At 34.9% G+C, this 14,022-nt stretch overlaps 1 protein-coding gene across 2 annotated transcripts in view; it reads left to right on the top strand.

Annotated features, from left to right (window-relative positions):
- SMYD3 (SET and MYND domain containing 3) overlaps positions 1-14,022 on the top strand; it is a 428,456-nt gene that overhangs the window by 54,981 nt on the left and 359,453 nt on the right. For both annotated transcript variants that reach the window (XM_021550462.3, XM_021550461.3), the window contains exons 3-5: positions 763-870; positions 1,931-1,988; positions 6,236-6,372. In XM_021550462.3, the coding sequence (XP_021406137.1) occupies positions 763-870; positions 1,931-1,988; positions 6,236-6,372 (303 nt within the window). The remainder of the gene's footprint in view (positions 1-762; positions 871-1,930; positions 1,989-6,235; positions 6,373-14,022) is intronic.

The following is a 14,022-nucleotide window of genomic DNA, read 5'->3' as shown; positions in this document are numbered from 1 at the left end:
CTATGCAAATAAAATGTGTAAATATGTAATATGTTGGACTTTTTGTATATTATAAACAGAATTTTCTACTTGTAGAGACAGAAGAAAGGAAAAAAAAAAAGTGATCAGAAATTTTTTTCCAACACAATTCTTTAGCTGAATAGTCATTCTTGCTGCTCTTCTGCACTACTCTTGGTGCAATAATGAATGGTAGAGGAAAAAAAGAGACATATTTCAATGTTTCCTTTATCTTGTCATCTTGATTCTTCTCTGCTATGGAAGTGTTAGTCTCTTTATGCTCTTCTAATCAATGTGGCCTGTGAAACAAAAATTGGAGATTTGGGCAATAGATGTAACTAAAATATTTTTGGTTCTGTCTTCTGTTTTGGTATATCACTACCAGTCCTCCCAGCTGTGGGCATTGATATCACATCAGTTCAGGGATATTTGGTGACAGTTTTTGCAGCACTGAAAACTTGACCATTGCATTAGAGCAGCTGCATTTAGTGCAGTGAATGGACTCTGAAAGCCTCTGCAATCTTGGTTGCTGAGTCAACACGTGCCTAGAGTTTTGTATATGTTAGCATCTTTTCTAGCTCTCTCCAATCTTGTGAAGTAAGCATCTACATGCCACAACAAATGAGAATTAGTGCATATTGCTTTGAGCATGTTTGTGTGCATATATAAATACAGATAACTATATGTATAAAAAAAATAGGATACAGGTTATGTAAAATAAAATGCACATAATTTTTTTTCTTCCTTTTTAAAATGTCCTGATAGAAAGAAGCTTGGCTGGACCATAAGCAGGAATGCAAGTGTCTTAAGAGCATCAAGCCAAATTTTCCTCCAGACTCTGTCAGACTTGCTGGAAGGATTGTTTTTAAACTAGTAAGTGATGTTTTTTTAGATTTATTCAGTGCAGCAAATTCTGATAAATGCTTTCTCACTCTACATTTTTAATGCAATTATGAACTACAAGACTCAAGTGACTGGGTGTGCTGAAAAAAATTAGACTGCAAATTGCATTACAAGTTTTCTGATTAATTTGTTGAGATGCTGAAGGGATCAAGAGATTCCAAAACAGACATAACTAAGCTTGAGGGACATGTTTATTGACTTTCTTTTCCTATGGTTATGTGGTAGCATTCTAAGCTTACTCCTGCCTGGCGGAAAAACATAGGGAAACACTGTTTCCCCTACTGAATACTACTGAAGTTATTGGTGCTTTTCTATTAACCTAATGGAAGCCTGTTAGAATGAGGTGGTAAGGGCAGAAGCACGTTCTTTCGATGGCATAATGTCATGCTTTCCATGTTGGATTCTCTTAATCTCAATTACCTTTTTAAATGTTTTTCTAAACTCTCTTAGAAGTCCTGGGTGTTTGCCAATCCCACGGTTTGATTACTTTATATGGACTAAATTTTCTGATAATTTAAGCAGCTTATAAATGTGTGAGATTGTAAATCAAATTTTTTTTCTGAGCCTGCTATGATGTTGTCTGTGTTGGACAAAAGTGCAGGCCTTTGTTGTGGTCTGAGGTGATAAAATATGATTTCACATTTATTTTATACATTGTTGCAAAGAGTTTGTGCATGATAGTTTTTAAAGGGCAAATATGTACCTAGAAATACTATGCATTAATTATAGTCACATGAACTCTGAAGCTACAAACCTCATAATTGGATTTCAATTATGCTCTAAAGGGCTAAATTAAGTTACTAAAGGTAAGGTGCCAAAGTGTTAAAAAAATTCAAAATTAGTAGAAATTCTTATAACAACAAAGAAATTCAGTTTTTTAGGATAGTTTATGCAGTCTTGGATTTATGTTGATGCTGTTGGCTGTACCTGATTATCTTTCATCTTTATCACATGGAATAATCAGTCTTGTAGAGTGCTTGCAAGATAAAACATGCTATGTGAGTGTTAATTATCTGATTTTCCTCTACAGCTCAGACAATCAGTATGCCCTTCTGAGAGACTCTACTCTTTTTCCGATCTTCAGTCAAGTAAGTAATTGCCAGCCAGATTTCAGGAAATACTTCCAAGGTCTGCTTTTTGAAAGGGCCATCTGATTTTCATGCAGCTTGCCTTCTGAATGTTCGTTCTGTGGACTAACAGAATCAAAGACAAAAACCTCTGTGGGAAAGAACAGTTATTTCAAAGATAAAAGGAAAAACATGCCTGTTGTCTTGAAGCAAAACCTTCCTGATTTTTTTTGCTTTAGTATTTTTATTTTTGCATTTTACAATTAACATCTTGCCTGTTCATTTTTTAATGTACCCAATGTCTGACACATACAGTGTCAATATTTCTACATAGACAATAGTACATATATTTTTACACTGAGGTTTTACTTTTTTCATACTTATCTGCTATTGCATAAAACTTCAAAATAACCTCCAGAAATAGGAAAGAAAGTTAAATTTAAAAGGGATATATGTATATTTTTCTTCTACGTGACCTTTCAATAGAGAAAAAAGATGAAATTGTGCAGTTACTACTTCTGTGGCTTCACAAGTTCCAAGTTCTTGGGTAGAAAATGATGCTCATTACAATCTCTCAGCAGAGCAAATGTTGAAGTAGAAAACTTTTTTTTCATATTTTGTGATATCTTGAAGACTTAGAAAGGAATAAATACATTCTTGGTTCATTTTTGCATCTTGTTTAGAGGGATTTTCTGGAGAGTAATGTGAATATTTTGATTACCTCAATGTTTTTTAGCATTATGCAGAATTTTGGCTACAAAGCAGCTTGATCAATTGGTATAGTTAGAAATAAAACCTATATAAACATTAAAAAATGCAACACATAGTATTAATTTCACTTCCAAATACCCTCACATTTTTCTGCCTTATCCCAAACTGCAAGGGCAAAAGACCTTAACAAGGCAGCAAATTAAAATGGATAGATTTCAGTTATTTAAAACATACTGGTTTTCTACAATGGATATTCTCAATTAGTGTGACAAAGGATTATAGAAAACAGATGCTTAAAATTAAATTAAAATTACTCAGAATGTGGACTTTTATGCTTCATGACACTGCTGGGATCCCAGGAAATTGGATTGCAGAATGGTGCAGGAGGAACTGGACTGGAAGAGTCTCCCTTTAAAAATTAAATATTGATCACTTTTACAGCAATTGTCTCTAGTGTAGGCAAAAATTGTTTTGTAACTGTTTGTTCCATACAAACTGGTTTCTCAGTGCCCTTCAGGAGATGATCCCAGTTTTCCTTGACTTGACTGGAGAAAAGGGCAATTGTGTGATAAATTCTCTGGAGAGAAGCTTGGTGTTGAACAGGCCTGAGCTGCAATGGATGAATGGTACAAAAGTCTGTAGAGTGGCCAGAAGCTTCTGCTAAAATAATAGTTCTGAAGGAAATGATGCTATGGCCTGTGATACAGATGGGATGACTGTCCTCTCACTGATACAGAAATAACTGGTACATAGCCAGTTAGTTTAGGAGAAGACAAATGAGAGATCCACATGGAGTGTTTAATCTGTACTTAGTCTTAATAACAATTCCAGTGGCATCTTCTTAACTTCACAGCACCAAGTGTTTAGGACATTAACACATTAACTGAACTTGATACTTCAGGCTACAGTACAAATGGCCTATGCATCATCTTATGTAAAAGTTTTGGCTGGCTCTTTACTTGTGTTGTTTGCCTGGCTTCCTTGTTAGAGTGAATAGATGGTCTCTATGGTTTTGGAGTTAAAATACCCCAAAAGTGTTTTGGGTTGGTGTGAGAACTTGTAGTAGCTGTGATGTTTTTTTGCTGCCTCTGTATGCTCCAAAAGTGCCAGTTATTTCATAACAATTTCCCCATTTGCTGCATAATTTATGAATGGTGTTGATAAAGCTTGTGTTTCTTTGTGTACTTAGTGGAATCTATAGGAAAATCAGAAATGCATTTTCCTTAGAGGTCTAAGTATATAGGAGAAAAGATTTCTTTGAACAAAATCACATAAACTATAAATACAGGCTGTAATCTGAAACATAGATATTCTCAGGAAGCATCTTTGTAGTAGAAGATAATGTTTCAACAGTAATTAGAAATGTGACACAATTCTCATTATTACTCTTTTAATCATTTTTTTGTTTGTTTTTCCACCCACTTGTAATTAAAAAATACTTTCTTTTTGAAAATTTTATTGACACTATGCTGTCTCATTTTGCTTTACACTATTACTTCTCAACATTAGTTTATACTTTTGGTTGCTTTTTAGTGTGGGAGACATATCAACTGAATAGAAGACTAAAAAGTTTTATAGAGTTTTTGAATAATTGTCTAAAACAAATAATACATGAAAAATCACACAGCATGCGAAGGCATCCAGCTCTTTATGAAGTTCTTTTCCAATCTCCATAGTTCCTTGAAATTCCTTTATATGTCCTGAAAATCAGATTAAGGAGGAGGGGTCTCTCTATGCATTGTTACTTTTGCTAGTTCTCATTTATCTTAAGACAATTTCTTCCTTCCTTAGTTCTCTGGGCCCTCTGTATGTTACAGCAATTCAGAAATCATCTTTTTTTTTAGTTACCAAGACTCAGTATTCAGAAATTAGTTTGTGTGCTATATTACGGGGCAGATATTTTGCTACTTTACTTGTATAAGAATCAGTTACATAACTAAATCCCCATGCCTTATTTAGAATTTTTTTCATAGGCCTTTTGTTGCATTTTGTCTCCCACATCAGGTTTATTAAACAATTGAAAAAGATTCCTTAAAAACATAAAATGAAAACATACACAACTTTCATTTTGCCTTTGTCCTTTTTTTTTTTTTTTTTTTTTTTTTGGTGCTTGGAAAACCAGGTCTTGATCATTTTCCATTAAGGTTCCCATGGGATTTTTTTCCTGGATCATTAGCTCTGATATCCTGGACAGATTCCAGTGTGGATAATTGCATTCTGCTTCTATCTCTATCAGTTCTCCCTGAAGTTCCAGTTGGTTTTGGTATTCATGTTCACATCTGTCCTAAAATACAGTGTCCATTTGTAACATGCTTTTCTTATATGATTTCTCTTCTTTAGTCTAGGGTTATTTGCCAATAATGAAACAAACCGTGTCTTCCTCTCTTTGTTATAATACATTTTGTAATGTATTATAGATAGTTTAAGGTAAATCACATGTTGTCTTATAATTACATTTGAAGGAAAAAGCATTTTTGTTTCCAAAGGGATATAAGAAATGCAAGTGTGTGTTTATAATTTTTCTTTTATATTTTTTCAGCTTGATTGTTTCAGTTGTCTAAAAGTTTGCTGCTTCTCTTGAAGACACAGTCCTCATTGATACTATATTTTTCTATACCAGAGATTTTCTGTACATTGTGAAATATGTATGTGTCTGGATTTCTAACATGTACATTTGTTCATGCTTACAAAATCACCTGCCAACATCCACACTGTTAACTGCATTTGGGGAGTGCCGTGTGCATCTATAGATGTTCATAATAAAATAACAATTCACCATTATGCAGAGATAAAAATGATTCATAGTGCATCATAAATCTCTGCCTTTTGTTATAGTCTGGTGCTTGAATACGTTCAGCTTCACATTCTCATTTTTGTACTAACTGGTAGTAAAAAGAAAGTGTGAAGCAGTTAGGCAGTGAACTTGCTAGGGTGCAGCAGCAATTTCACTTTCTGTGTTGAGACCTGATGCATGCATAATCACTTAATTAGAAAATGAGGAACTGTGATTCTTTCTGCTTCAGGATTTCTATCTGAAAAGCATGAATAGTGGTGCTTTATAATAAAGATATATTTACTTATTATTATTTCATATTAATTGTTTACCAGTTGCTCTGTATGGAACTCATTCATAAATACTTTTCTGTTTCATCTGCTAGCATGAAGTGTTTCTGACACATCTATGGAGAATACAGTATAAAAGTATGTACTGCTGCATAAAGTTCCAAGCATAATGTGGTTAATGTTACAAACCCAGATGCCTAATTTTTGTATGTAATGTCTTACATCTGCTTACACATCTGCTTTCTCTATTGTATTTTGATCTTTAACTTGCTGTCACATTCATATGATTTAACAGTAGCAAACTGATAAACTCTACTGAGTGTTGATAGGTAATTGTCACAAAAAATGTGAAATATCTGCCCTCTGTTAAAATTGCCCTCCATCAAGATTAACTCCTGGATTGGAAATGTCTAGGCTGTATGGCTACCATTGGATGTTTTGGTGAAATGTTCTGTTTATGACATGGTCTACTTTCTTTTCCCTTTCCCAACAAGACACTGAACAGTTAAGTGAAGAAATGAAAGATGGCCTCAGGCACCTTGTACAGACTTTGCAACTGTATTTGAAAACTGAGATCCAGGATGAGTCTCAATTGCCACCTGCAATTGACTTTTTCCAGATCTTCACAAAAGTAAGTGTTAAAATCTTCTTGCTTGACAACTCATAAATTATCTTTTCCTCACGTTCACTATTTATTTCTGAGTGGGAGTACAGTAGATGCATTCAGAATGTGATATATGACAAAGTGAATTCAAGCTATTTTTTTTATTCAGTCAGTATTTAAGTAGAAGTATAACTTTAATATAATTGCAGCACTTCAAAATTAAAGCAGTAGCCATAGGATATTTTTTCCTTTTCCTTTTGTAAAATAATCATGTTAAAGTTGATGGGTGAGAAAAAAAAACCCAAGAAAGTTCAAATATAATTGAGTCAATCAACCTGAGTAATTTTTTCACAGTAATGAAGAGCATATAACATTACTCTTCAGCCTAGAATTTTTCTGTAAATTGAAATATATTTTCAGATATCCTCCCATCCCACTTTGTCATTTAGAGGCATATGATAATGTTTGTGATAGTACTGTATCCTACAAACTGCTTGTTCCAGAGGTCTTGTGGATTATTTATTCTGAAAGATGACATATAAGGTATTTAAAATTAGATTCCACAGTATGTAAGATGTCTATTGTGCTGCTAACTAAATATTGTTGGCTTTTGGTGTAGGTATTTTATTACTTTCAACTCATGAAGCTAAATTCAAACAATGCTAGCAGAAATATTTTATATGAAGAGTACTCATAGTTTTAACTCAATTTAATTTTTTTGATTTCTAATTGATAAATTCTGCCATAAGATTTATCTTAACTTGTGTTTTTGTTGTTTTAGTAAGTATATTCTTACGAAGTAAGCCAAAGTTTTTTTGGCTTACTTCATAAGAATGCACTTGGAATACATTTTTTTTTTCTTTTGATAGAAATAAAAGAGCAAGCCTCTGGGAGAAATATAATAAAAATTGCATAAATTATTTTTTTAACATTTAAAAGAACTCTGAACAATTAAAAGACCTTTTTAATTTTATTTTTTTTTTACTGTGGGCAGGAGTAGGAGCAATTGAATCCACTGTGTTGTTTTTCTTGATTTTTTTTGTTGGTGATTAGACTGCTGTAATGTAAAGTTGCAACTTTACCTGAAAAATCACAGAGTCTGAAATAGACCCAGTCAAAAGGGTGCATAGATAAAACCTGTTAAGTACTACCTCATCTCCACTCAAGCTGTTGTATTGTCTTGTGTTGGCATGCTGGTTTGGCCTGAGCATTGTCAGATGCATTTCACATGAAACATGTTATCTGGTGTAGAGAGTTTGTTCAGCTGAAGATAAAACTGATTTTCAGAAGATGGATCACTGCATACTCATTTTGAATGGAGTTGCAGCTTGTAAGAAATTCTTTCCAAATGTTTTTAGCTTCTATGTAACAAGTAGCTTAAGATGGAGAATGGCCATGTGGCTTTACAGACACAGTGTGATGATTACTAAACACATTGGAACAGTGGTGAAGAAAGTGCAGAAGGTTTTAAATTTTTTTGTTTACACACATGCACAAGCATGTACACATATGAGCACCTCCTCTCCTCTCCCATGTATTTTACCAAGGTGGTGTAAGTGGCCATCAAGGGCAGAGTGAAAGCCAAGACTTCCCAGCTCCATCTTGTTAATTAGAGAGCTGGGAATGCTCCTGTTAATGACAACATTTGCCCTACTGTAGCTTTGGTATCACAAAGATATTTTTAACTTGCTGTATTCCATATGTTGACTGTGAATTTTTCCCCACCCTACTGAATGTAGTGCAAAGTGCTGAGTTTTTAAGTTGTTGGTTTTGGTTTGGGGTTTTTTTGTCCATTAAACTAGACCTCTTTTCATGCTTTTGCTGGTTTTGCTTAGTTTGTGTGATAGTCTGCTCTGGGAAAATGGAGAGCAAATTATATAGGCCTGTCATGTTTACACATACTTGATATCATTAATACTAAAAAGAACTGGCAGAAGGGATAGGAGAATCTGACTGGACAGGTGAGTTGACAGAAAAGAGCAGTCAACAGCCATATGCTTTACATGAGTAAAATTAGTATCTTGTTCAGAGTTCAGTCAAACACAACTGTCAAGCTTTTTGTGAGACCTTGTTGTCACTCTAATTTTCAAAATGCGGCATTTTACAGCTTTCCCAATTTGGTTGTCAAATGAGTTTGTTGTGAGTGTGATTTTCTATTAAAATATTAATTTAGTATTTCTCCATCCTTAGAGAGGTAGCAGCAGACATTTTCTGCCATTCCCATGGAATGTTCTTTGGAAGATAAGCTGGATGTCCATGCAATTTTTTTTTTTTAAACTGAGTTTTTTTATTTTCAGCAGGTAAAATTTAAGACTTTGGAACTGTAAAGTCTCTGCTAAGACTTTTGCAGTCTCTTCTCTGTAGTGTATCTCTAAAGAAGACCAGCTGTGATGACTTCCCTGTTTGGTCAAAAGGATAAAGAAATGCTACAGATACATTACTTCAATATGTAATCTTGTTTTCCCAATTGCTTCCAACATTCTTTTCAAGTTCAGTAGGTGCTTATTTGAACATTGAACTTTTTTGGATCAGTTCTTTTGTTGCATGCCACAAAAAGATCCAGTCAAAGGTCATTTTTTTGTTCTGTTTGATGCTGAATTCTCAAGAAGGAAAATAAACAGACTGCCAGACAAAAGAGAAAAATTATCCTGCAGTGAGGTGACTAGATTCCAGATGGTTCTTGGAAAATCTGCAACCTGATTTAGGTCAAAAGGGCTTCTCAGAAGCTCTTTAAACAGTCTTCCTTCTCTGCTGTCCATTGTTCTTGTCTTTGTGAAAATTAATTATAGTTTTATTCACTTGCTTGTGATGCTTAATAGGCAGAGAATCCCCCTGAGTGCTCAACTGTAGAAACTCCTCATTAAAATCAAAGAAAATTTTGCCATTTCTTTCCATGGGGGCAGATTTTCACCCCAATGTATTTTTAGTTTGCATGAGATCTCTGGAAAATACCAGCTGTACTGGATGGGGAGGTATTTCAGAAGGGTTATGTACTTTTCTTTCTGACAGTGTTGCCTTGTCCTTACTAGACAATTTGCTTTTGTATCAACTGTCCTTTGAGCTGGAGTTGAATGTTCTCATTTTTGTTATCTGATCACTTTTTGCAAGCTTCAGTTTATTTAATGTGCCATTTATCAAGGTTGTGACTGTTTTAAAATTCTGATCCTCAGTATTAAACAGAATTATCTGCAGCTAATTATGTGGTAAGGCTTTAACTCCACTGAGACATTTTCTAATGTCAAGATAAATTTTTGACAGTGTGGTTTTATAGTTTAATGATGTTTCCATAACCTTGAGATAAAATCAGTCCTTACTTTTTATTCTTCAGCTTTTACTTACATGTGTGAGGAGATGACCTGGCGTCCTTGAGACATCTAATGGATGAAGGATAAAGAATTAAATTTTTGTATATATTTATGGTTCTTTTAATACTAGCAGACAGAACAATATGAACCTCTTTAAGACATTGAATAAACTCTGTACCTACCATAAACCTATGAGTGACAGGAATCAAGCCTAAGATGACTTCTTTTAGACTGAATATAGAATTGCAACTACTCATACTGTGTCAGAATTGACTTCTTGTGCATTTTGAAATAGTTTGAAAATTTATTTTCCAACTAATGATAAATAAAAGAGATTCTGATGTGTGCTGTTATGATTGCCATTTTGAAGATCTCCTAATTTCAGGTCCTCACATTTATAAGAATAGTAAAGTGTAGGCCACCTTTGCCTTAAATAGCAGTAAGATAAAATCCAGTGGCAGTTAATGAACTGTTACAGGCAGTATTCTGGGGCAATTAAGTAAACTTAAAATATAATATTCTTATAAAGAATTTTCTAGGGGATGTTTTGATGAAACTATTGATAAACCTTTTGGGAAAGAATACTGGATTGAAGAATTTAGGGAATCCCATATGGTGCTATTTTGGGCTTTGCCCTTTTTTTACCTTTTATATATCCTCTGTATTCTTGGCACATATATTTGTAGCACTGGAGCCTATTGTATTGGTGGCTAGTTTTGCCAGTAATTTTCCATGACCTTTCCCTAGGCAGAAAGACAAAACAAATTCCAGAACTCCAAGCCCTGGGGGGTACAAGGCTCCAGTGCTATCTTGGTTCTTCCTGGGAACCAAGGCTGAGAACAACTCTTTGCTATATGTTTTCATGGACAAAGTACAACTAGTGCTGAAGGGGGTGCTCCAGAGAAGGGGCTAGACCTGGGGTCCTCCTAATTGGTGCTTTTTATCAATTATGCTAATTTCCTAAAACCTACAAATATGTATTCATCCCTGTGGAGGTGGGCTTTTGTGGGTGTCTTTCCATAACTGTCCCTGAAGGCCTTCAAATAAAGATCCTCTTTTATGTTATCTCCTTACTAAAATTATCTCAAGTTTAATTTCCAAGTTGGGAAAAGGCAACACATAGAGCAGATATGGTAATTATCTCCTGAAATAGCAGTCTCCATAATTCTCCTGTTGTGCAAAAATTCACTTCTGGACAGTATTTTAACCACATGTGGGATGATAGGGACTAGACAAAGAATTTTTAGCTTTATGAAATCTTCAATCTTTTCTGACACCTTTTTGTTATGAACAGATTCTGCTTTGAAAGTAGGTGTGCTGCATTCTTTTAGTTCACTGGAGAGGTCACACACCTGTATATGTGGAAGGTGAGCAGTCCTCTTAATGCAGGTGGTGGATGTGCTGCTTGCCACTATCTTCTCAGGTGCTGTTGGACCCTTTAGAATTGACACAGATCAAAGAGTAAAAACACATCTGACTGACTGTAGAGCTGTAAGTCTAGGATAGTGCAAAAAGAAGTATCCACATGTATTAGAAACATGTGTGCAATGTTTATATGTCAGATTAGTTTTGTCTCGCTTTTCTGAGGCTTGTGAAATTGATATTAAAGAAGAGATGCAAGTTTGATGCTGTAGGCCAGTCTCTGTGCCCACAAAAAGTTTTACCAGGAGGCCAGTTTTCTGTTTAGGCTGTTGGTGTAGTTGGATTTGTTTTAACTTAAGAATTAGTAAGGAGGCTCTATAAAGTGCAGAGATACATCCCTCAAGAGGTGAGGGACACTAGAATGTCCTAGTCTCTTTAAAATCCTTTGTTTATTTCTCCTATCAAAATTTAGATATTTCCACTTTTTTCCTAACTTTTCTGTACTTACTTTTTATTATACTCAGTGCTTTGAAAGAATTTCTTTTCAACATAAGAGGTATTACTGCCAAATAAAAAGAAATCTCACTGTTAAAAGGGTTTTGGTATGGATCTGCATAGGCAGAAGTGAACTAGTAGTTGAGCAGAGTCATTTGGCCTTTGTAAAGCCTGAATACTAAATTATGGTAATTTATTTGTGTGTTATTTTATGGGGAAGTTGAAGGAGATACTTAATGATGTGACTGATAAAGTGTGTTTCATCTTCACATTTCTCCTTCAGATCCAATAGGCTCAGTGTTCTCTGAGAAGACCTTGGAATACAAGACATATCTGCCTGGTCAAGATATTCTTAAGTAATGCTTTCAGTCGGTTACTCTTACTTAGGATTCACTCATTAAATTAATAATTCCTGGAATCAGGGAAATTAAAATCGATTTGTAACAAGAAAGTGAAAAAAAAAATTAGGATAAACTTATGAGCAGGTTAAGAGTTGTTGAAGACATACAGGTGAAGGTTGCTTTCTGATGCTAGGCTTGCTAATCTAATTAACTCTGGATGCACTTGTTCAGTTTCCCTGTGATGGGAATCTGTGAAGTTTTTTTCCTGGAGGCAGGAAAAAAAGCAAGTGGCATGTTTAATCCATCATAGTTCTTTGTATCATTCAAAACTAATGTGCATTGCTACCCTGTCTCATGGTAAATTGAAGACCAATACTGATAAATTTATTTTTAGTCCTTGCCCGGGAAACTATTTTGGAAAAACTTTTAAATTTTGATAGTTCTTTTTTATTATAAATGCTAAAGTCTTATAATTTACATGAATTATTACACCTGAAACAACATTGGTTAAGCTTAGGTGCTCAACATATATTTTTGTTTGTTAATCTTTTTGACTCTTCTTTTTATTTTAGAGTTGTAAGACTATGTTCCTGGTTATCAAACTATATCAAAACCTTTTTCTCCAACTGTTGCCATTTTTAAGTCTACTGCGTGAGATTTGTGATTATCTTTTTAGCTATAGTGCTATTTAGTTGATAAGGTTTTATAGTGCTATTTAGTGCTATATATAATATTTATAGTGCTATTTAGTTGATAATGTTTTGTTTGGTGGAAATATAGACTCCTCAGTTGTCTGTGTGTGTGATTTTTAAGCTGTTGAAAGCTTCATTCTTAGGCTGTGAAGAACTGACTTGCAATCATTAGAAATACTGTATAAGTTACTGCTAAAATAGCTCCAAGAGAATTTTTCTGTACTCTTTCCAGTGTATTCCACAGGAACATAACGGAAGTCATTCTGATAGTTGTACTGAGAAAACATGAATCATCACTTACCTAATATGTATTGTTGATTCTGAGTTGCTGTCTTGTCTAGCAAGAGGGGATTAAACTAAGATCAGCCTCTGCAGTATACAAACTCAAACGAATTGGGAAAAGCTATATGTATTTAGCTTTTTCTCCTTAGCTTTAGGAGAAAACTAAGCACTAGTTTGTGCAGCATATAAAACAGCCAGAATTTATTTGAATGTTCTATTTTATTGTTTACGTTCTTGAACTTCAGCATTTTAAGCTCCTTTTTGATGTGATCCAGTGACTGAGGCAGAAAGGCTCAGGTGCTTTCACATGCTTCCTGGTAAAACAGCTCACTCAGGTTTGTTGGACAACCTTGCAGGAGCTTGGATGAAGCAGTGTCATCTAATGAGCAGAGCTGTTTGACCCCTGGACTCGAGAACAATACTAGAAGAAGTGTGTGATGCAGACTAATCTGTGCTGAACCTTCATTCTGGCTCTTTTGAAGAAGGGTGACTTTTTTTAAGTACAAGGAGGGGTAAAAAAGTAAGGAGCTGGTGTTTTAGCAAAGAATAGTGAGGAAAGACTTGGGGCTATTTAATAACTCGTTCCCTTGGTCTGGGATCACAGGTTTTTCAGCCTGGTATCCTTTCAATTCTGCTGCTCTTGAAAGCATAGGAGTATGTAGAAAATCTGCAGTTGACCTTATTTTTAATTTAAATTGGTCTGTGATTTCCACATGTTATAAATTGTGACACGACAATTTGAAGTGTCTTAATTCAATAAAGCAATTTTATTTAAAATAGCAAGCGAGTAAGGCAGGCAAAGCACAGCGCTGGGCGGCCGGGGAGTCTCCTGCTCCACCAACGGCGCGCAAAAATGTTCTGTTCCAACCTTCCTTTTATCCCCCCCCTTCTCCTTGCAGGCGTGACTCTCCAGATGTAGTCTGAGTCTGGTCGTTGTGATAGCTTCTAAGTCTCTTCTTTTGAGATACAGCAAGCAGACCAGATATACACACCCAGGACTCTAATCTCAACCTCCTTATCACCTTGTAAGCAAATAAGCATTTCAAAGACACACCAGTACATTCTTATGCAAACCAAGGTAAGCGAGCATATCACAGTGAACAAATGATCTTCCACTTATCTCACACATGTCTGTTAAATGGCAGTAATGCTCTTCACTTGTGTGGTGCTTCCAGTAAACTTCAAGAAGAACTTGAATAA

The sequence above is a fragment of the Lonchura striata genome, chromosome 3 (genome assembly GCF_046129695.1).
Source record: "Lonchura striata isolate bLonStr1 chromosome 3, bLonStr1.mat, whole genome shotgun sequence".
NCBI classification, from domain to species: Eukaryota; Metazoa; Chordata; class Aves; order Passeriformes; family Estrildidae; genus Lonchura; species Lonchura striata.
The sequence above is the reverse complement of the archived record's forward strand: the minus strand, read 5'-3'. Positions and strand labels throughout refer to the sequence as shown.